Source organism: Fulmarus glacialis, unplaced genomic scaffold (assembly GCF_000690835.1).
Source record: "Fulmarus glacialis isolate BGI_N327 unplaced genomic scaffold, ASM69083v1 Scaffold14198, whole genome shotgun sequence".
NCBI classification, from domain to species: domain Eukaryota; kingdom Metazoa; phylum Chordata; class Aves; order Procellariiformes; family Procellariidae; genus Fulmarus; species Fulmarus glacialis.
In genome coordinates, this window is record NW_009230228.1 from 1 (window position 1) to 21,054 (window position 21,054).

Here is a 21,054-nt window from a genome sequence, read left to right on the forward strand (position 1 = left end):
AACTGTCTTTATCTCAATCAACGAATTTTTTTTTTTTCTCCTCCTGATTCTCCCCCCCATCCCACTGCGGGGTCAGGGAGTGAGCGGGTGGCTGCGTGGTGTTTGGCTGCCTGCCAGATTAAACCACAACAGTGTTTTGACACTGAAGTGCTGACACGATCCAGGTTTTATGTTGAGGTCTGTCCATCGTTTTAATGAACACCGTGTGTTCTCCATTAGTATTTAGAGAGACAACATATATGCATTGCTGTAGCATAGACACAGGAATGTAGTATTAGAAGACTGTTGAATCGTTGTGTCCAAAGCTTCAAAACTGTAAGAGGCCATGTGGTAGGTGTCTAATTGCTAGAACACTTGCTGCCATAGTCTATGAGTAATTGCCCAATAAATTATTTTAAACTTAATCTGTAACAGAAGCTGCAAAGTCTGTAATATCACAGGAAAAAGCAATAGGAGAGTAAAGTGCAGACAAAATATACTAAATTAAATGAAATGCACTTTTCAAAGGTTATTTTGAAATTTACCTGTCTACTATCAACACTGAATCAATTTACTTTCATTTTCTATAGCAAATTTTCACTGCCCAAATTCTGAGATGCACAAAAATTATTAAATTATGGATTAAGAAATGAATTACTGATCTATAAAATGACTGAAAAAAATTACTGAGAAGCAATACTTTAACTTTTACTCTGGCATGAGGTCTTCTAATTTTCCAGTGTCCCCTTAATAGTTAAAATTACCTATTAGTCTTTAGAATGTTGCTGAACTCTCTTGTATTAAGCTACATTGTGTTATCTTTATAATACCAACTATTATCAGCTCCTGCAGAGGTAACCATGAAGTTTGGGTTACTCCTGCAATGAGTTTTTATTCTAAATGGACACTATAATGGGATGATGGGGAAGTGGGTGTGAAAAAATATGATTGTTTTTTCTAAAATTATATCTTCCTTGTCAGACATGGTTTCTAGCAAGCTTGTGGCATATGTGTAAGGCTTTTCACTGGTAAACAGTTGCTTTTCATTGAAAGAATAACGGCTCTTCTTGTTTCATCATGTTGCAAACCCCTCTGCAGACCCTCTCCCCAGCTATCAGAAACTTGCTATGTAAATTAAGAATAGGATGAAGAAAGCTTTCTTCTTAAAGAAATTGCAGCTATCAGTCTCAAATTGACTTGTCTTCTAAGGGACTTTTGAAGCTCTACATTATGTGGTCGGAGAGCAAAAAATAGTTTTATTTTATCTTGCAGGATGGAACCAACTTTGGATAATGAGAAATTTTTCAGACCATCCTACATTGCTAGTGTTGAGCCATCTCAAAGAGCAGGACCAGTAAATGTGGAAGATATAAAAGCAGATCTATCTGCTGAATTTTCTTTGGTTTCTTCAAGCTCAGACACAAGCCAGGTAAGAAAGCTTTAATGTTTGCATTGTTTGGAATTTTTTTTTTTAAATAAACTTAGTCCTTTCATCAATAAGAATAATCAGAATTTTATAGAGAAGATTAAAAGCATCTTCAGTATGTTTTTTAATTTGAAGGAGGTACATACGATTAGACTAAGTTGTGTGGTACTGCATTGATACCTTGGGTGCATCAGTCTTCTGTGAATGAGGCTAATAGAATGTTTTTGTGGGTTTCATTCTTGATCTCTAGTTGGCCTGAATGTAGTGTGTATGTATACGTGCTACAAGATTATTAACTCTAAGTTATTACAGCGAATGTCTGCAGAGGCCTAAGTACTTGTAAAAACTGATGTAGTGAATTACTTTTGCTTCCCATGTCATCAAATAAGTCTGTTCAAAATAGCCTGATGAAAATAAAACTGCCTTAACATGCTAGCTGTCAAACAAAGAATCTAGTCAAATTTCTAACTTAATTTTTTTTTTTTAACTTAAGAGAAGCAGTTTGGAGTCTAAGGGACACATACAAGTTTGCCTGCGTATTAGGCCATTTACATCGTTGGAAAGAGAAAATGAATTGCAGGTGTGACACTTATTTAGTTTAAAAATACTTTAAATGTGTGGGATTTTTTTTTTCCTGTAAGCTGAGCTCTTTATACATTTTTCATGCCTGCATTGCTTGTGCTTCCTTTTAATAGGACTGCATTTCACTTGAAGACTCAACAAGCATCATACTGAAACCCCCCAAAAACTCTTTGAGTCGACTAAGTGAAAAAACTGCTGGACAGATGATACAGAAGTTCACTTTTTCACGAGTAAATGAATTGTCTTTAAAAGTTTTTAATTCATTCCTGCAAAAAGTTATTTAACTTAATACCAAACAAACTAGATTTTTTTAACTGTCAATAGTCTTTAAGATTATAAACATAGAATTTAAAAGATTCTTTAAAAGTCTCTACTGATTGATCTAAACAAAATAAAGATGTTTCTTGATAATGCTCAGGTGTTTGGACCTGAAACAACTCAAGAAGAATTCTTTGAAGGTACCATGAAGCAACCAGTGCAAGATTTCTTAGACGGATATAATCGTCTTATTTTTACATATGGCGTTACAAATGCTGGGAAGACCTACACATTCCAAGGTATAAGTAGAAATGTGTTCTCCTTGAATGAACTTCCTTTTTTTTCTTTTTAAAGTGAGGATTACTTCTAGCAGAAATACCTTAACTTTTTCCTTTATTTAAACTGTAGGCCCTGTACATCGGCTTCTCTTGAATGTTAATGAATAGCCTTTGAAAGTCTCCTTCCATAACAACAGTCACTGCTAGAGTTTCCACAAACATATAGTGATATTGCTTTGTAAAGCTATAATAATTTCAACCAGGTGTGTGTGACTTTTTTTCCCCTCCAACTATCTAGAATGTCAGGGAGGAGGGGGAGTTGGGAAAATACATCTTTTTGTATATCAGGATATGAAAAGTGTGTATGTCACTCTAAACCAGACTAGCACTTTGTTATTTTTTTATTATTATTATAAAGATCATATGCATCTTATATGCACTGTCTTCAAATAAGGAATAGTATTTGAGTCTGTTTCAATTACAGGCAGAGAATAAATGTTTTGAAACATGTTTGATTACTTCCAAGTATTTCTGTCTTGTCTCAAGTTTCTGAGCTTATGAGTAATATCCTAGGAGAACTCGCCTCCTGATGCACTATTTCTGTACTGTTAAAGCTCAATATCCTTTCTGGTCAGAAGATGTCATTCTTTAATTATTTTTCAAAGCATTTTAACAAATGAGGTGATTTGATTCACATGGAAACAATTTCTCCTATAATGAAATGGCAGTTCTAGATGCTATACTACTTATTTTATACACAGAAGTAGTATAAGGACAATGAATTTTGTGCCATATAAAATTAATCTTTATTGAAGTGACATTGTCTTCTAAGTGATCTTCTGTTAGGTGGATTATAACTGAAGACTACTGCTAGTACTTTCAGTTATCATTAATCGGAGGCAATAATGGGATGCTCTTTCCTGTCCTAATAAATAATAGATAAATAACAAAAACCAAAATTCCTAACATGTACGGTCCTCTGTGCTTGACTAGTTTGGGGTATATTGTGTAGTGTGGTTTTTCAAGAACTTTTTGATTCACATCTTCTCAGACTCTGGAGACTTTTTTATGGTAGTATATTTTTAGGACTTAACTATCAACTTGTGGTAAGAATTGACAGGGCAGAATGTTGCCTACTGGGTGCCATGATTTCCTCTTCTGTTATTCCCAGTATTGTCAATATAGCCTTTCCACTTTGGCACTACATGGCAGCCTGTATTCTGTCAATGGCAAAGGACTTAAGTGAAGGAGGAAGCAGTTTTTTAGGACTGTTCATTGTTTGCCAGTGACTGTTACTTTGTTCACGTTAAGTTGAATTACATGTGGCACTACAATAAATAAAAAATGATTAGAGAAGAGAGGAGGTGAGGAGAAACAAACATAATGCAACAGTACTTCAACTTAATATGGTATTTGGTTACTAGCTTGATGTTTGAGTGCCAAGGTTCTGACTTAGGCAACACAGCTAGTGCTGTAACTGATAAAAGCCCATCTGTCTTAGGAGTAGGAAAAATTATCAGAGGCTGGAAGATGATGCTATCAGAGTCTGAGACAGAACAGTAGTTTCTCTTCTACTCTCCCCTCCCTCCCCTTCTCTCTGGTTTAGAAATCAATGTTAAGTGAACCTTTTTTAAACTTGCATCTGGCTTTAGAAAGATCAAGCATGCACTGAGGCTTTTATTTGACTCCTTTTTGCCTTTCAGGTGCAAAAGTAGTATGCTCTGAGAAAAGGGTCTGGGACAGGGAAAGGAGTGAGTCTTCACAAGGCTTCTATAACTTTTTTTTAGAATCTGTGGAATTAGTACAGGACTGCAGCTGAGAGATCAGTCATCAGTTGTATTTCAAGATTACTTCCTTGAGAGAGAGAGTGTGAAAGCAGCCTATGAAATGTGATTGAAAAACTGCAAATCTCTATTAAATGTCTGTTTAGATTTTTTTTTTTCCTTAAGGCTAAGCTTATGCAGAATACCCCAGCAGTTTTTTTGTTTTATGTTATGCCCCTTGCTGTCTAAGGGGTAGAGCATGAGCTGTTGCTGAAAGCCAAATACCTTTCAAAACATACTAATGACACTTCTGTGACCTTGAGAATACAAAAAACCACTGCTTCATGCTGTAAGTGGCCTCCAAATTCCTCATGTATGCCTTGAGATTCGAATTGCTTATCTTTCTGTCTTCATTTATCTGTATACCTTGTTCACGGTAATAACTAGATCTTTCTTTTGTATGTTGCTTACAGGGACAGAAGATGATGTTGGTATTCTGCCAAGGACTATGGATATGCTGTTTAAAAGTATTCAAGGAAAGCTATACACAGCAATGGATCTCAAACCCCATCGGTGTAGAGATTATATAAAGCTGACTAAAGACCAAGTGAGAGAAGAAACTGCTATTAAAAATTCAATACTTCGCCTAACAAAAGAGGTAGAGGAGCACTTCTTTCTATACTGATGAGTACACACATCTTTAGATAGCTTAGTTACCCTGTTCATTTCTCAATGGGAAGAGGCTATCTGTATTCAAGCATGAATGTGTCTATTTACTGTCAGCCAGCTATTCAGATTAGCAGTAAAGTGAGCAATAGAGCTGATGAACCCTGTTCTGTGGATTTCTGTCTTGTGGCTAAACACTTGATAGGATCTAAACTCTAAGCTTTTTGTGTATAGCTTGGGCACCTGATAATTTATCCTCTGGGGTTACTGGTGCTGAATAAAGACTGAATACAAATGGTCTTTCCATCTGTAGGGATGCTAGTAGGTCTGATCCTTTAAACAATTTACTGTCTTTCAGGATACTTGAAATAAATTAATGATTTTGAGGTTGTTCCCCTCTTCCAGTTTGGCAAATATCCTCAAAGGAAGCAAAACCTTTTTTGAAACAGAAGAGCTATAGAGCCAGTGGACTTCCAAAGATTTGAATTAAAATGGGTTTCTGCTGGACTATTCTTAGAGATCACTGTTGAGCAGTCCAGAAATACACTTCAATTTTATGAGTTGCCTGGAATTCTGAAGCTGTTTAGTCCAATTACAGTTATGGGGGATTTGTATTTTGTATAAACATACCTTTTTCTTGGTGCTTTTCATTCTGAAATGAATGGAATAATATAAAAAAACCCTGAGCATATGCTAGGAATTGGAACTAAAAGGGATTATTGTGATTTTTTAAAAAAAATTTTAATGAAAATAATTAAGCATCTCCCTAGTGGTACGCTAGGTTATAATGGGGTGTTCTGGCCATTGTGGGATGGAATACAACTGTTAACCTTGATTTTTGTCCATGGGTTAGTTAACTGGACTTCTCCAAACTGGACTTCTCTGGTGTGGAAGGCAGGTGGCAGCAAAATTCTTCAAGACTTCATTTCAAAAGCACAGGCATATGTTAAATCTAGCTCTAGCAGTCTTTTCAGGACATCAGAAAGAACAGTCACGTATGTGTGTCTGAATACACATATATGCTCCCTCTAGTTTCCAAAACTGTGGTTATAAGAACTATACTTAAGCTTATAAATGTGGTGGCAAAGTTTGCAGCTGCTTCAACAGAGAGAGGTTTGGGTGGGTGTTTTATATGTGTAAAGTTTAAACCTGAAAGTTTTGATTACATAAATATTCAATGGTTTCAGGAATCACTTTATGGAATCCCAGCTTTATATGAAATATACTCTTGACAAAACATGTAAAACAAACAAACAAAAAACCAAAACCAAAAAAACCCCAAACAAAAAACACCAAAAACCAAAAACAATCCAAACCACACCTGTTTTTTAATCCATGTTTCTTCTCTTAAGCATCGTGGTTTTGATAGATGAGTTGCACTTCTTTGCAGTTCTGTGCCTGAAAAAAACAGCCAAACAAAATTAAGACTGGGAATGGAGTGTATGTATATTAACCTCAGAAGCTCTAGCTGTAGGGATTTGTTTTATCTTTTTTTTAAAGAGCTCAGCAGAAGAAAACTTCCCTTCTCTTTCTAAAGCCTAGACTTTATTTCAACTGTGAAAGGTTTTTACAGCCTGTATCATGAAGCAATAAGTTGCTCACTTAATTTCTTAAGTGAACGAGTGTTCTACATTTACCTCTGTTTCTGAGGATTGACCTTGTAAGCTGTAAGATATGGAATCCTGAATTAGCAAAATACCAATAACAAAAAATTTCAAGACTCTCTAGATTCACCAGGCTAAGAGTAATGTGTAAACTGCAACCGGTATCCCGCAAACAATCCTGTTAAATCACCCTGTTTCTGTGTGGGCTCCCACCTCTCTATTTTTCTGTAGCTAGTTTTCTTCTGGTTCATCAAGATGAAATGCTATATACTGTAGTAAGGCCTGATGCAAGAGAAGTGTTGGGAGTGAGTGTTAAGGTAAGAACAACCCTATCAATAGGACTGTACAAGTGCATTGAACCAGGCATGATGTGTAGCCAGGATCTGTGTATTGGCTTATTGCAACTACACTGTATTCCTATCTAGTAGGACCATAGAGCTGTCACAGAAGTAACTGGTGGTGTACTGGTGATGTACTGTCAACAATATATCTTAAAGTCTCTGTTCTCTCTTGTAGGTAGACCATCAAAATAGCACTAACAACAAAGCACCAATTGATTCTAAGGGTATGTTTTATATTAAAGAATTGCAATTAAAGCTGGCAAAGAAGCTTAAGGTCAATAACTGACTTCTGGCCTATGTTAATAATAAAATGACTACTCGGTATTTTTATATGCCTGTGAATTGGATAGTGAGCAAGTTGTCTGGGCAGAAAAAACAAGGATAAAATGGTTAGAAGAATACCTGGATGGGCATTAAATGAGATGAAACTATAGCAAGGAAAAGTAGTACTACTTATGCTATGGGCCCTAGTGGTATCCTGACAGGCTTTTAGAGTACCTGTATGTAATTAGATAAACCTAATCCTAGCATTTAAAAGCTACCTAAACATTAGGTTTGCTTTAAAAAGTCAGAATGAAGTGTACTTGTCAGTTTAATTCTCTGTCTTTTAAAGACATTGAAGAGACTTGAATAATTCTAAGTGGTACGTGTTTGATAGAATTTGCAAGTGGAAAAGGAAGTGGTAGAGTAGATGTCTCTTGCAGATAGGTAGGGTAAGTATGTGACATCCAGATACTTAAGAAAGGGGGGGAAGACTTCAATGGTTTTTTGTCTGGGGTAAGTGTGTTTTAGAAGGCTGCTGTAATATCAATTTTCACTTATTAATTTTTTAAATGAAACTCACTTTACTAGGCCTATATTGACTTGTAATATTTTGTACTTGGCAGATTTAGAAGAACTCTTAGAAGACCCGGAACAATCTAGAACAACTGTGAAAAATTACATGAAGTTTTCTGTTTGGGTTTCATTTTTCGAGATATACAATGAATGTTTTTATGATCTACTGATTCCTATATCAAATGACAAGAAAAGAAAAACATTACGCCTTGCTCAAGACATCAAGGGATGTTCTTATGTAAAAGGTGATTAGGATACATTACAAATTACACATTTGGCGATTTGCAAAAGTCAGTCTTCCTGTAATAATGTTTCTTTCTAGATTAGAAAACTCCTAAACTGCGTTCACTGTGGCACTAGAAATGTCTACCTTGAGTATGAAAGGCAACAATCTACATACATAGAAGTATCTGTACCTTTAATAGTTTTTTCTCTTTACTTTTGACTGTAATTCTTAAAAGCCTGCGTTGACTCCACTGCCTTGATATTTCTTTGAAATGGGTGAAATATTGAAAATTGACAAATTTGTTAGTGGTTTGGTTTTTAACCATTTTCTTAAAAAAAGACTCCAAAAGTTCTTAGCTGTAGTTATAATTGGCTCAACAGTTTTTTTTTTTTAGTGTTTTCTGTAGAGACACAGACTTCAGAGAATATGTGAGAAAGTTCAGTCTGACTATAAATTACATTTTACAGTACTCCAGTTTAATCAAACCTGTAATGTAATTTGTCTTGGGTTGTGGGGGGTGGGGAGTTAACAGAATTCAAAATAACAGTTCAATGTTTCTGGCTGTGGAAAAAATAGGGTTTGAAACCTGTTTGATTTGTTACAGGTTCTTTGGACAATCAAGACACCAATCTAGGTTAAAGGCTTTTTTGTAGGTGTTTGCCTGCTGCTGTTATCTTTCATATGCCAAGCCATAGATTCAAAAAGCTGAAATGGACAATAAACCCAACTCCTTCATTTCTTCAAAGATTAGAAAATGTGTGAAGTAGGAAATAGTCTGCTTTGAGCTATGCTTCAGAATAATGTTGTTTTTATAAAGCTTGGAAGTGTAAGGCTGTTCCTGATGTTATTGAGGAAAACCAGTTAATGATTTTCTTGTTTTTCTTGGACACAGCTGGTATTTTTGCTAGTACAATTTTGGTGACCTCTAGTTTAACAGGGGCCATAATGTTTGTATTATAAGTTCTATTAGTAGGGTTGTAGGTGTTTACTCTAGCACAAACCAAGATGACATACAGTCATCATATTGCAGACAAAATTATTCACTGATCTTTTTCAGTTAAGTTGATGGCCCTGAAAGATATCCAGATGACTTCACCTTCTCCCCCAAATTGTAGGCTAAAAGAGAGAAGCTGTCCAGGTGGAATTCTGCCTTGATGAATATGAACACATAGGGCTTTCATACTCTTATTAGATTCTACCTTTTGGCTTTTCAGTGCTTAGGCTAAGGCTGCTCACTTAATTTGTATGGAATGTATTGTAGTGTGCCAATAGGATGAAATGATGTGATATACTTGTCCTTCCTTTCCCATGGAAGGAGGAATCTTGATCTTATTTGTCATATAATTTGTCTGAAAGGCTTAGCAAAATGTTTGCATGTCTCAAACGTATTATTCTTGGTGTGCATACATTATCCCTTAATCCCTTCTTTCTTTTTGATAATGATATTTACAAGATTATCATCTTTGTTCTTCCTAAAGATCTGCAGTGGGTTCAGATTTCTGATTCTAAAGAAGCTTTTAGACTTCTAAAACTGGGGTTGAAACACCAGAGTATTGCAAGCACAAAACTAAATACTTGCTCCAGCAGAAGGTGAGAAACATTTTAAATAACATTGGGCATAGAATGATGTGTGGGAGGAAGGAGAAACTAAAATATGGCTTGTGGCTTTTAGGAGGGGAAGAGGCTTTAACGAGGCCTAGATACCTAGGTTTCAATTTTGGCGTCCTTTAGCAGTATGTGACCCAATGCTTCAAGCCAAAAGGATTCAATCCTTTAGTAAGATGAACATGTGCAAAAGCTAACAGTGTTTTATCAAATACTCTCCTTCAAGGAAGAGCACTTAGCTTTATTTCATCTAAATGTCTGAGGAAAAAGCAAAATAAGTGCTACATAAATCTCTCTTTAGAAGTTTGTATCTGATGGAGTATATGCTTAGGTATGTTGACAGATTCAATGACGTTTTTGACAGACGTTGTGGACGCTAAAAACATTTTGAAGGTATTGGTCTACTTTATCACTTCTCTGCTGACTTAAACTTCTCCTTTTAGTCACAGCATATTCACAGTTAAGGTACTAAAAATTGAAGATTCAGGAGCACCACGAGTGACCCGAGTCAATGAGTAAGTTTAGAACAGAGTCCCCCTCTTCTTTTGTGATCAAGTTGTCAGTTATCCTCCATGTTGGTGTACTGGTACTGCCCTATGCACCCAGTGTTCCCTGGTAGAGCCTTATGCATGTATGGTGGTTTCCCTCACTTCCTACACTCATACAATACTTGGCCCCCTACCTCAAGCCATCAGGTTGCAATGCTGTTGTATATCTTGTCCCCTCTGTGCAGCACAAGGTTCTGATAGCCTGCTAGACTCCTGAACTCATGTAAGTCCTCAGAAGGGAGAGGATGGGGGAGAAAAATAGGAAGCGTGTTGGGAAAGGGTTTGACAGGAGGTAGTATGAAATTTGATTGGGGAAGCAATGTTGAAAAGGATGGAAGTGTTCATGCAGATGAAGATCAAGAAATTCTTCTTCTAAGAAAAGTGATCATTTTTTTAAAAGTGAATAATTTGTGCTTGTTCTAAGGTAAATAAAATTAACTTTCCTTATCTGCTTTCAGATTGTCAATGTGTGATCTTGCTGGTTCAGAAAGATGTACCAAGACCCGCAATGAAGGTGACAGATTGAAAGAGAGTGGAAATATAAACACCTCTCTCCTGATTCTAGGCAAGTGTATTAATGCACTCAAGAACTGTCAACAGTCAAAGTAAGTCCTTTTACGAATTGCAAACTGGTTGTGGTTTTTAGGTGTTGCCCACAATGTTTAAAAGCTATTGTTTAAAATATGCAATGCCAACACTAAGTTTTTGGTAGAAAAGATGTATAGACTCGTAAGGTCTATACTGTGAGGTCTTGTTGATCTACCAAAGTTGTCTTTAAACTTGCCTTGTTTCGCTCTTTAATTAAATAATTCAAATTCTAACATCCTTTAAACACGCTGTCATAGATTTAGCAATTTAACTTTCTTTTTCTGAGCTTGGCTTATCAAACAAACTTTGGAATAAGGTTAAAACCCCTTTTTCACTAGTGTCATAGTAAGAGACAAATTTTCAGCCTTTTCTTACTCCTTTGTGAACTAACTCAATTTTCTATGTACTTCTAGTGTAACACTTTTCATCAGCAGGATATTGCTGTGCTGTCATAGCTGTGCACTCTTTGACAAAATTTGTCTGTTTTGTCTAAATCTTGACATAACTTTCTCTCCTCCTGATCTAGCTAATCATATGCAGACCAAAGAAAGCCTTCCTGCTATTTATGCCCTAGCTTGGGGATCTAAATAAGAGTACAACAACTCAAAAAGTTAGCTGTCTAAAAAACTATACAATATATAGTCATAGCTGGATGTAACTGTCCAGGAACTGCTTTCTCCACAGGTTCTCATTTGAAGATCTATTTCTGTCCCAGAAGTTAAATGAACTCTCCGTCTGCTGATTGATATGCCCAGATGTGCTTTGCCAAATTCACTTACCCCATAACACTGTTCCTGAAAGCCTATTCGAAGTCTGTCACACCTTAAGATGAAAAAGCTTTGCTAGCGTGTGTTCCTGATTAACCCTACGTTTTGTGAATTTACGGTCTTTCTTATCTTCCTGTTCTTTCCAGATAGGAAGGATGCATTAAAACTAGCAGCTGCTTAGAGGGCGGTTAATATATTCAGAATGTCTTTTTCTGATCCTAATAACTTGGAATTTTAATGATATAGAAGAAATGTTCTGAAGCATAATCTCTTGAAGTGTTAATAGATGCCCATTGCAAGTTGAATAGGAAGCAGTAACTTTCTTAAAATGATTCTTGTTTATCTGTCCTGCAGCAAAGCTGCTTATGAGCTGTATATGTATTCTGGCAGGAATGTCACTATCTTGCTGAGTTCTGTAGCACTATTCATATAACTGAATAGTCGTTGTGTCCAAAATGCAGGCACCCTATTCAGTGGCAAGTGTGCGTTTAGTTGTGTTTTAGGAATTCTCATAAAATTTCCTACAAGCGTCAAAAACTACATCACCAGCTGTTAAATTCAAGGGCACAACTTCTGATTTAGGAAGTGGCAAACTGCTGGGGGATTAGGGAAAAAATTCTGAAAAGCATCTCCATGTGTTTGGTATATTCATTTTCTTGCCTAGGTACTTGCTATTGTCCATTCTCTCTCACTTCATACTGAGTGAGAGAGATCTCTGATAATGTTGGATACTGCATGCCTAGAACTAGATATGTCCTTTTCATGAATGTGGAAAGGAAAAGAGAGAGGTGGGGCATAGTTTGATGTAGCATGAGGCCATGTGACCTACCCTAGACTAAATGTTGAACACGTTTTTGGTTTAAGTGCTCCCATTGATTGTATTGCTATAGCCTATCTGAGATAATGGCTAAAGCAGCAGTCACAACAGCCACGCAATCTCTCCACAAACAGCTGTATCTAGTCCAAAACAATTTTAATTGATTTAAAGACTACTGCTTTTATAAATTTTTATGTCTTCAAGCTGGATAGCTCTTACACTGTCTGGAAATTATTAAACTTCTGGTCATCTGTTCTTTTGTCTTCAAAGGTTGCAGCAGCACATACCCTTTCGGGAAAGTAAGTTAACTCATTTCCTTCAAGGATTCTTCAGTGGAAAGGGGAAGGTATACATGATAGTAAACATAAGCCAATGTGCTTCAGCATATGATGAAACACTCAATGTGCTAAAGTTCTCAGCCATTGCACAAAAAGTAAGTGTGTTGTATTTTATCTTGTTGATCAGTACTTTTGATTTGCATTTAAAAAGCAGGTTCTCTCACTTCTGAGAATATGAATTTAGTTACTGGATTTTTCTGTCTCATGTTGCAATTGTATTTTCTAATTACTCCTAGTCAGGCTTTATTTCATTGTAAAGCTTTTCAAAAAGCTTTGTTGGGACTTTTTCTTTTTTTCTTTGGAGTGTGGGAGCATGTCCTACTGAAAATCCATAATTCCTATAAAATGTCCGGCCTAACAAGACACTTGCTATATTTGGAAGAAATTCCCTGAGATCTAGGTAAATTTTTCTTCTGTATTCATAACATGCTCTCACCTAGGAGCAATTCTAGCTGCCCCATAAACTATTGCTATCTTAATTTGGAATATTGCTCACCTGAAATATTGCTAAAATAGGTTGAGCACCAAAGAGAGTTTGAAAGGTTGCCTTTAAGTCCATAGAGGCTTCAGTGGGAAGGTGAAGGTTAAGCAGAATGAGTAGGAGTAAGTGCAGTGATATAACCCTGGCAAAGTTGGAAAATGAAAGTATCAGGGATCAGTGCTGCAGCCTTAATGGAAGCCATGGAATACTTCTGTTGACAGTTAGACATGCTCAAAGGACAATAGATCCAGGCCTTTGGAATGTGGGCTCATCTAAGCAGGTTAAGTACAACGCTAGAAGGAGCAGACTGTAAGGGTGATACAGCTGTTCAAGGAACAGAATTTGTAGAATGGCATTTATGTAATGCAACTAGAAACTCAAAGTATAGGAAATACAGAAATCTGTTGGTGCATGAGGTGGCAACCCTCTTGAAGGTTGTCAAGCTAGTGAAACTTGGTGTTCTTGGGATCAAAAGAAGGGTTAGACTATAAAGTGAGTCCTTTGTACTTTAGCTGGAAACTTGTATAAGTAGTGACTCTGAACAGAGGATAGGCTGAACATAGGATATGCTCAGGAAACCCATAGGAAAGTGCAACAGGTATCTCTTGGAAGTGCCAGTAGAGGTTTAAAAAATACTGATGACTTTGTTCTTTACTTTCTGGGTAGGTTTTAGTTATGGACACATCTATTCTTCCCCAAGATCAACCATTTGGCCAGAAATCAGCAAGAGAAACATCACTACTTAGTTACACTAGAATGCCAATCCCAAGGAAAAGAGCTACTATCCTATGGGACAGGAGCTTAGAAGATGTGATTGAAGATGATGATGATGAGATGGAAGAACAGCATAATATGTCAAGAGAAGAAACAGTGCAGAAACACAAAGAAAATGTTCTTATTGGAAAAGAAGAATATATGGTATGTGCTAGGGCTACTCTAAGAATTAGTATAGCATGGAGTCTTGAAGCAAGGTATTCTTCTCCTGGTTTCCCCCATCTTTCACCTGAGGGGTTTTTTTTCCTGATCACCCTTATTCTACCTAAATCCAGCATTAAGAACTAAAAGTGGGATTACTCATGACTTAGTGCCTATTGTGGGAAAATTCTATGAAATGTGTCTAAATACAGACTGAGCATTAAGAATTGCAGATTTGGCTTTTTCTCCTTTTGGTAATATATGGTCAATGCACAGCAAGTATTACCTGGTTTTTAGCAATACAGAAGACTGTTCCTTTGTATTTTATGCACAAGAAAACTCTGAAAACCATTCTTTAAGGAACAGCAATTTTAGTCACTTCTAGGGAAGACAAGGAGGAGGGAACAGAGGACTAGACTGTTTTGTGGAGGTTTCATCAATATTGCCCGAAAAATAAGCATCTGGAAAACAAGAGCCAAATCCTGTGGAGCTTAAGCTTGTTTTTTAAGACAACTTCAAGAATTCTTGTAATAAACTTAATGTTCTATGTAAATGCCTACTCTATGCAAACTTATAAATTGCTGTGCTAGTACCAAACAGATATTTAAATCTACTCAAGAATCTTCCCGTTTATGAATAAGCTAATAAAAGAACTGGAAGAACTTTTGCCAGCTGGAAGTGTAAAGTGTTGTAGTGTTTGAGGAATGGGAAAAATCTTACTTCTGGGAAACTATTTCTTTATGAAAAACTTAATACTAATGGTAATTCTAGGCGCTGCTGAGTCTCATAGAAGAGTTGAAGGACAAACTTATTACTGAAAAGAAGAATAAGTTACTGCTGGAACTAAAAATTCGTGAAGAAGTGACACAAGAATTTACCCAATATTTTGCAGAGCGGGAAATAGATTTCAAGTAAGTTAGCTTTAAGTTTTTCTTTAAAAACTCTAAGCTTTTAAGGTTTTAAAGTTACTGGTTAAAAAAATGAAAATAAATTCACTCTATTTTTTACATCTGTCTCTTGGCCATAAGAGACAACACTCTTCTGCTGGACTTACTACCTCTGTTAATATATCAATTTCTGTTTGGCCTGTGAGTTCAGGAACAATACTGTGTAGGAAAGGCTTTGATTTTTGGGGGGTGGGTAGGGAGGTCTGTGTGGAATCTGTAAGCGGTGTTTGTTCCTGTAGAGCACTCTCTAAGAGAAGAGCTTTGTTGAAAGAGTCTATAGAAAGAGTCTATAGAAAGAGTGACATTTGCAAATTCTTTGGTCACTGCAGTCTTAGTGATACTCCAAACACGTATTCTGGCTCAAGAAGCTTAGAAAAAATGCTTGTAGTTAAGTGCTATCCATAATCTGTGTATATATTTGTCTTCCCCTCATTCTTCATGGATATGTGTGTGGGAAATATACTTCTATTTTGGTGTAGCAACACTGTTTTGTGTATTGTTGTATTGTGTCAAAGAAAAAAACATATTTGTTTATAGGCAGCTGTACTAATAACTTCTTAGCAGCTCATACTGGCTAACTTTTAGCTGACTTATTTTTCCTACTCTAGAAAGTGCCTTTCTCATGAACGAGAACGGCTTGAAGAAAATTCTGAAATACGCCTGGAAATCTTCAAGGAACTTGTAAATGGTTGTACTAAAAACGCAGATGAAGAAAATAAATTAAAGGATCGGCCTTGCAGTGAGCAAGCTGGACCTCTGGTATTTTTATCCCCCCCCCCCAATAACATCCCTTTTACTAACTACCTGTTATGGTGATGGTATGTCTCAAGGATTAGAAGGATGGTTTGCTGTGTAAGGAATTGCATGCTGTGTAACTGTATCCTCAACAAGATATATTTATCACATTTAATCGGAGTAGTTGCTGAGCCTATGCATTTAGGAGTCTTTGGGGTTTTTTGCGTTTCTGCAACACAAAGAGAAAATTACTGTATACAAAGGAATTGGGGGGGAAAAGCTGCAATTATGGTATAAACTCTGCTGCATTAGGTGCCTATTTAAAGTATTTGAAGTTGACTTCTTAAGCCCCATATATGGACTGTACTGGAGTGGTCCCAGAGACTTTTTCCCTCTAAAGGCAATTGTAGCTACAACTGAAGAAATGAGAATCATATATGTACTTATGCCATAACTAGACTCTTAACTTGAGGCTGGCTCTCGTGAACTTGGAACCCTTTGTTTTTAAAAAAACAAAGAAGAAAGATATAAAGTGAATGTTTTGAGTACAACTTAATTTGATAAATTACCACAAGCTTATCTTACCTCACAAACTTTTACTGAAATATGGAAAATTTCAGATGTGTTCCTTCTAAAACTGTTCACTTGCTGTGTTTATTCAATGTTCTCATTAGGTAAAAAAAAATACTAGCTTTTATATTAAATTTGGAGGGGATGTTTTTGTGGTGATATAAAAGGGAATGTGATGATGGGTCATTAAATGCTATAAAAATAAAGTAGCTATTACTTGATACTGGGGACTTGTGCGTGAAGGTAGTCAGAAACTGGCAATCAAATTGCATATGAACCCACAAGTTGTCTTTGAAGCTAGAATTAACTGTACTTACATGTTTGAATTCATAATGGTCTTCCAAATTTTCTGTAGAAGTAATGGCTATTGTATAATTATTTGCTATTTCTAAATGGATATACATTATCTTTCAGGATGAAGAATACAACATAGGGTCAGGCACCTACATTGATCTTGAGGGCATTATTGATTCTCTACAGAATGATGTCATTGATATCAAAAAGCAGGCAGAAGCAGCACACAGATACATTGTGTCCCTAGAGGATCCACAGGAAGCCATAGGTTGGCTTGAAAAACAACTGGGAAAAATTACCACTGAACTAACTACGACCAAAGAAGAGCTGACAAATAAAACCAATGAACTAATCAAAACTGAAGAAGAGCTGACACAGAAAACCAAAGGTGAGCTGGGTGTAAGTGTGATGTGAAAGGCAGAAAAAACAAGTGACTGATTACTGTAAAATAGAAATAATAATCCAGTTGAGCAGGATTTTGGAAGCAAATCATATGTATAGAGGTGGTAACCAATTGTTTTGTATATGTTCAGGTTGAACAATTCTACAGGCCTTGGTTATTTCATTTTTTAAGACAAAGCTTAAAACAGTCAATTGCAGACTTCTGAATCGTGGGATAAGATGTCAACATTATTGATTCTTGATTTCATGGTTATACTGTAATCCCCGCACTTCTTTAAATCTTGCTGATGCAGTGTTTTCAGGTATCCTGTGGAAAGTTCATAGAGGAAAAAGTAGCAACACCTCATAATACAATTTCGGAAGTCTCTTGACATGATCTATATTTTATATGGGTTGCAAGGCCCAATTCTCCTGTTCAAAAAACCTAAAAAACTTTTGAAAAGTGTCCTTTAAGTAGAAGTCAACATGAAAATAAATCAGTCTGTTCAAAAGCTACTGAGGTACCAGCAGATCTGGAAAAATGGATTACTGAGTAAACTATGTAATGGCTGCTTATTTGACACAGGCTTCTTTTCTTGTTACAGACTTTGAAATGCAGATTATTAAATTGGATGAGTCTGCTGAGCAGCTTAAAGAGGCAACTGAGGTAACTTTCTCAAGGAAAAACCTGTGCAAAATTATTTGCTTTAATACAAAATTCCAGTAGCTTAAAATACTATTATAGTATGCTTCTAGCTTTTATTCTTATATCAAGCGTAGCTTAACTGATCTTGCTTCTAAATGCATGGTATAGTTCAACAATTTAACACTGATGACTGAACTACTATTCTTTCTTTTCCAAGAAAATGAATACACAGAATAAAAGGATTCAAGAACTAATGGACATTGTGGAGCAAAAAGATGATGTTATTATGAGACTACAAGATTTGATATCCCATTTAGAAGAAACCATAAAAGACTATGTAAGTCTTAAACATCTCAATTTTCTTTACACAAAAAAAATCTAAATCTATGCTTATAATGGACTTAACTATTTTGGAAAACTGAAATTTTCTGTAAGTAATTGCTACTTGCTTGAAATGGTAGCAGGTGAAGTTGGCATTGAAACTAAAGTTACAGCAAAATGTGTGTGGGGGTGTGTGTGAAAAATGGGACTTTCGGAAGCAGTGATCTGGAGTTATTATTGGAGGACTGTAGATGAGACTCTGAAAAGCCACTCTAAAGAAGAAAAAAAAAAACCTCAAACTGGGAGGACTTAAGCAGTGAGAGTAGAGGGATTACATCACTCTGTCTTTGTTTTTGTCTGAACAGAAAAGGAAGGAAAGGAGGTTTTGCTGCAGCAACAGGTCAAATTTAATTGAAGTTAGAAGTTAATAATGTGAGGACAGTGATTGTGTAAACTGGCAACAAAAATCAGTGTGTCCCACCCACCACTGCCATGCACACACACTTTCAAAGGAAGAGCAATAATATGAATATATTGAGCAGAGTTGGAACTAAGAGTGGATGGCTAGGGTATCTCTGCTTTTAACGTGCTTAATAAAACTTGCAGCTGGCTAATCTAGTGCTACCTGCTGAATGCCAAAAGACTAGCTTGGCTAAATGTATACAGGCTAAAAAAATTAAAACATGTAGTTAGGGGTTTTTTTTTGATCCTGATGTCCAGTAACCTGAAGTAGTTCTGAGGACACTTTAAATGAAACTTAGTCAGCACTCTGATCCATTTCTCTCTTCCACTCTCTTCCTCTTAGGCTTTCTCTCTTTCCACTTCCACTCTCTTCCTCTTAAGACTTTGACCATACTTAATCTTCTATTCCCTCTCTCTGCCCCACAGCAACTTAAGCTTTTCAATAGTATGAATGCTCTGACAGTGATAAGTTGTGATGACTGCTTCCTATTACTACTCCTTCCAAGAGCAAGGCTCCAACTCTGTCCAGTGTTTCTGTGAGACTGTGTGGCACGAAACTTAAAACATGACCACAAATCTCAAGTCTGTTCTATAGTGTTGTTTTTTTTTTTAAAAATGAAGTACTTAAAGATGAGTAATTGGTCATTGGCAACCAGCATGGCTTGCCACTTGTGTCATCTTGCAAGTAAAAAAACTTTATTCTTAGTCAAAACTGACTAGGTTTTCAAATTGCATCAGATCTGTCATGATAAAAATGATCTGTGGCTTTGTTGACGGCAGTTAAAACTCTCAACTCTACCAACTATGACAAGAAAGTGTCGAACTTGCAGAGCTGACCATTTGCCCTTTGAACAAATCAGGAAATTCATCAGCTCTTTTGACACTGGAAATTGTTTTCAGGTGGTAAACAAACTCCTCTTATGTGCAAGTCTTGCATTTTGTAGTTTCCTAGTCTCTTTCTCTGCTTTCTGTACAGGACAAAGGATTGTGCTTATTAGTATCTGAAGGTGTACCTGCTTTTGGTTTAAGCAACTGATCTGCAACTGACTTGTTCCTCTGACAACCCCTATATATGTTACCCAGATAGTTTTGTAAAAATACTTGCATATAAAAGATTACTAAGCCTTTTAAGTGCTTACTTTGTAAAACTTCAAAGCAATTGATCTTATTTTAACACAGGACAACACTGTAACTACCATTAAAAGAAAATTGGCAGAAAAGAACTCTAACAAAGTGATTGAAAGCAGCCAATTCAAGGATTGTGAGGAAACTGTATTGGAAGTGGGAAGAAAACGTTGCTTTGAAAATAAGCCTACTGTAGAAGAAGAGCCACCTACAAAGAAAGGTACAATTTCTACCATCACTCAACAGGGGGTCTTCCAAAAAAACTTGATTACTATTCCAGAACAGAAGCAAAAAGTTGCGAAGAGTAAACGTTATGTTATAAGGAGAAAATCTACTATGTTAAACTGTAAATGGAAGTAACTGTTATGTAAATATCATCTGTTTTGCAGAAGGTCCTATACTGTTCACTCCTAAATGCTTAAAATAAAAGTTAGTTTTTAGACTCTTTCCTTTCTGCTGCTTTTTCTCATCTGTTAATGTATTTGCAGACTCAGCTGTGGTTCTTAAGCAATTTCTTAACAGTTGTTTTTGTACTAAACTTGCTGTTGCTGGACTCCTGGAAAGTAGCATCTCCTGCTCAAGCTTTTAAAAATTGTCTAAGCAAGCATCAAAGGTGTCAATGACTTACTGATTGTTCAGTCATACAGTATGTGCTGTGAAACTTGATGTTTCTTTCTGTATGCATGCTGTGAACACACCAGCTCTGGTTAAGGTGACACTGCTGGAAAAGGAGAAAAGCTTTCCACTTGAATGGAAGTAAAATTATTTTAAGTCCACAGATGGCATATTCTGTGCAGCTCTCATGTTTGCACTTCCAATCTTTTTGTTTTCCTTGCCTTATCTGTGAGCTTACCAGTCTTTTTAAAATGAGGTGAGTAAACTAGCTGCAGTTGAAGGATAATGGTGAAACTTAAAAGGACGCCACTATTTATGTCATCCATTTCATTAAAGTGTATTAATCAGCGAGGTTGAGTTGTATGGGACTGACTTGTGCAAAATGGTATTTGTAAGATCTGCCTGCCTCTAAATTGACTTTAGGACACAGCTGGGCTTCAGTTTCTCATAGAACTATGGAAACCATATGCAAAAGGAGAACGAAAGGCCTTCCCTTAGTGTTCCTTACTTTCTTACTTTCCTCCTGCAGAATAGGTGCAAGTAAGAAAATCTTCCAGGCATTGTTTGGGTGAGGATGGGATAGAAGAAGAAAAATAAGATTAAAAATGGGAAGCACAAAATATCTATCTCCATAAAGAGGGATAAAACATGTTAAAAGGAGACTTGTCAAATTCACATGATCACAGAAAACTGAGGATACAGATGGTGAATAAGCTGAATGCTGGACTGTCATTCATCACTTTCTGCAGTGAAAGAACGAGGGAACACTCAATCTAGTAGAAAATCAGTTTAAGTTTATATAAGGAAGCACTTCATGCAGAAGTTCACGTTGGTAGTGAACTTCTAATATTTGCTGCCCTAGGAGGTGGGAGAGGCAGATAATTCTCAGATTCCAGGAGTGGTTAGACAAGCTAACAGCCAACAGATTCATGCGTAGAT

The 21,054-nt window shown here is 36.4% G+C and overlaps 1 protein-coding gene across 1 annotated transcript in view; it reads left to right on the top strand.

Annotated features, from left to right (window-relative positions):
* Nucleotides 1-1,252: 1,252 nt before the first annotated feature.
* Nucleotides 1,253-21,054, top strand: part of KIF20B (kinesin family member 20B) — a gene marked incomplete at its 3' end in the record, with an annotated part of 29,998 nt that continues 10,196 nt past the window's right edge. The window contains 17 exon segments of the mRNA XM_009584151.1: nucleotides 1,253-1,408; nucleotides 1,899-1,985; nucleotides 2,101-2,217; nucleotides 2,406-2,544; nucleotides 4,760-5,035; nucleotides 7,803-7,979; nucleotides 9,439-9,550; nucleotides 10,009-10,080; nucleotides 10,572-10,718; nucleotides 12,556-12,718; nucleotides 13,771-13,974; nucleotides 14,791-14,930; nucleotides 15,575-15,725; nucleotides 16,686-16,953; nucleotides 17,552-17,613; nucleotides 17,810-17,929; nucleotides 19,555-19,720. Coding sequence (XP_009582446.1) covers nucleotides 1,253-1,408; nucleotides 1,899-1,985; nucleotides 2,101-2,217; nucleotides 2,406-2,544; nucleotides 4,760-5,035; nucleotides 7,803-7,979; nucleotides 9,439-9,550; nucleotides 10,009-10,080; nucleotides 10,572-10,718; nucleotides 12,556-12,718; nucleotides 13,771-13,974; nucleotides 14,791-14,930; nucleotides 15,575-15,725; nucleotides 16,686-16,953; nucleotides 17,552-17,613; nucleotides 17,810-17,929; nucleotides 19,555-19,720 — 2,557 coding nt within the window.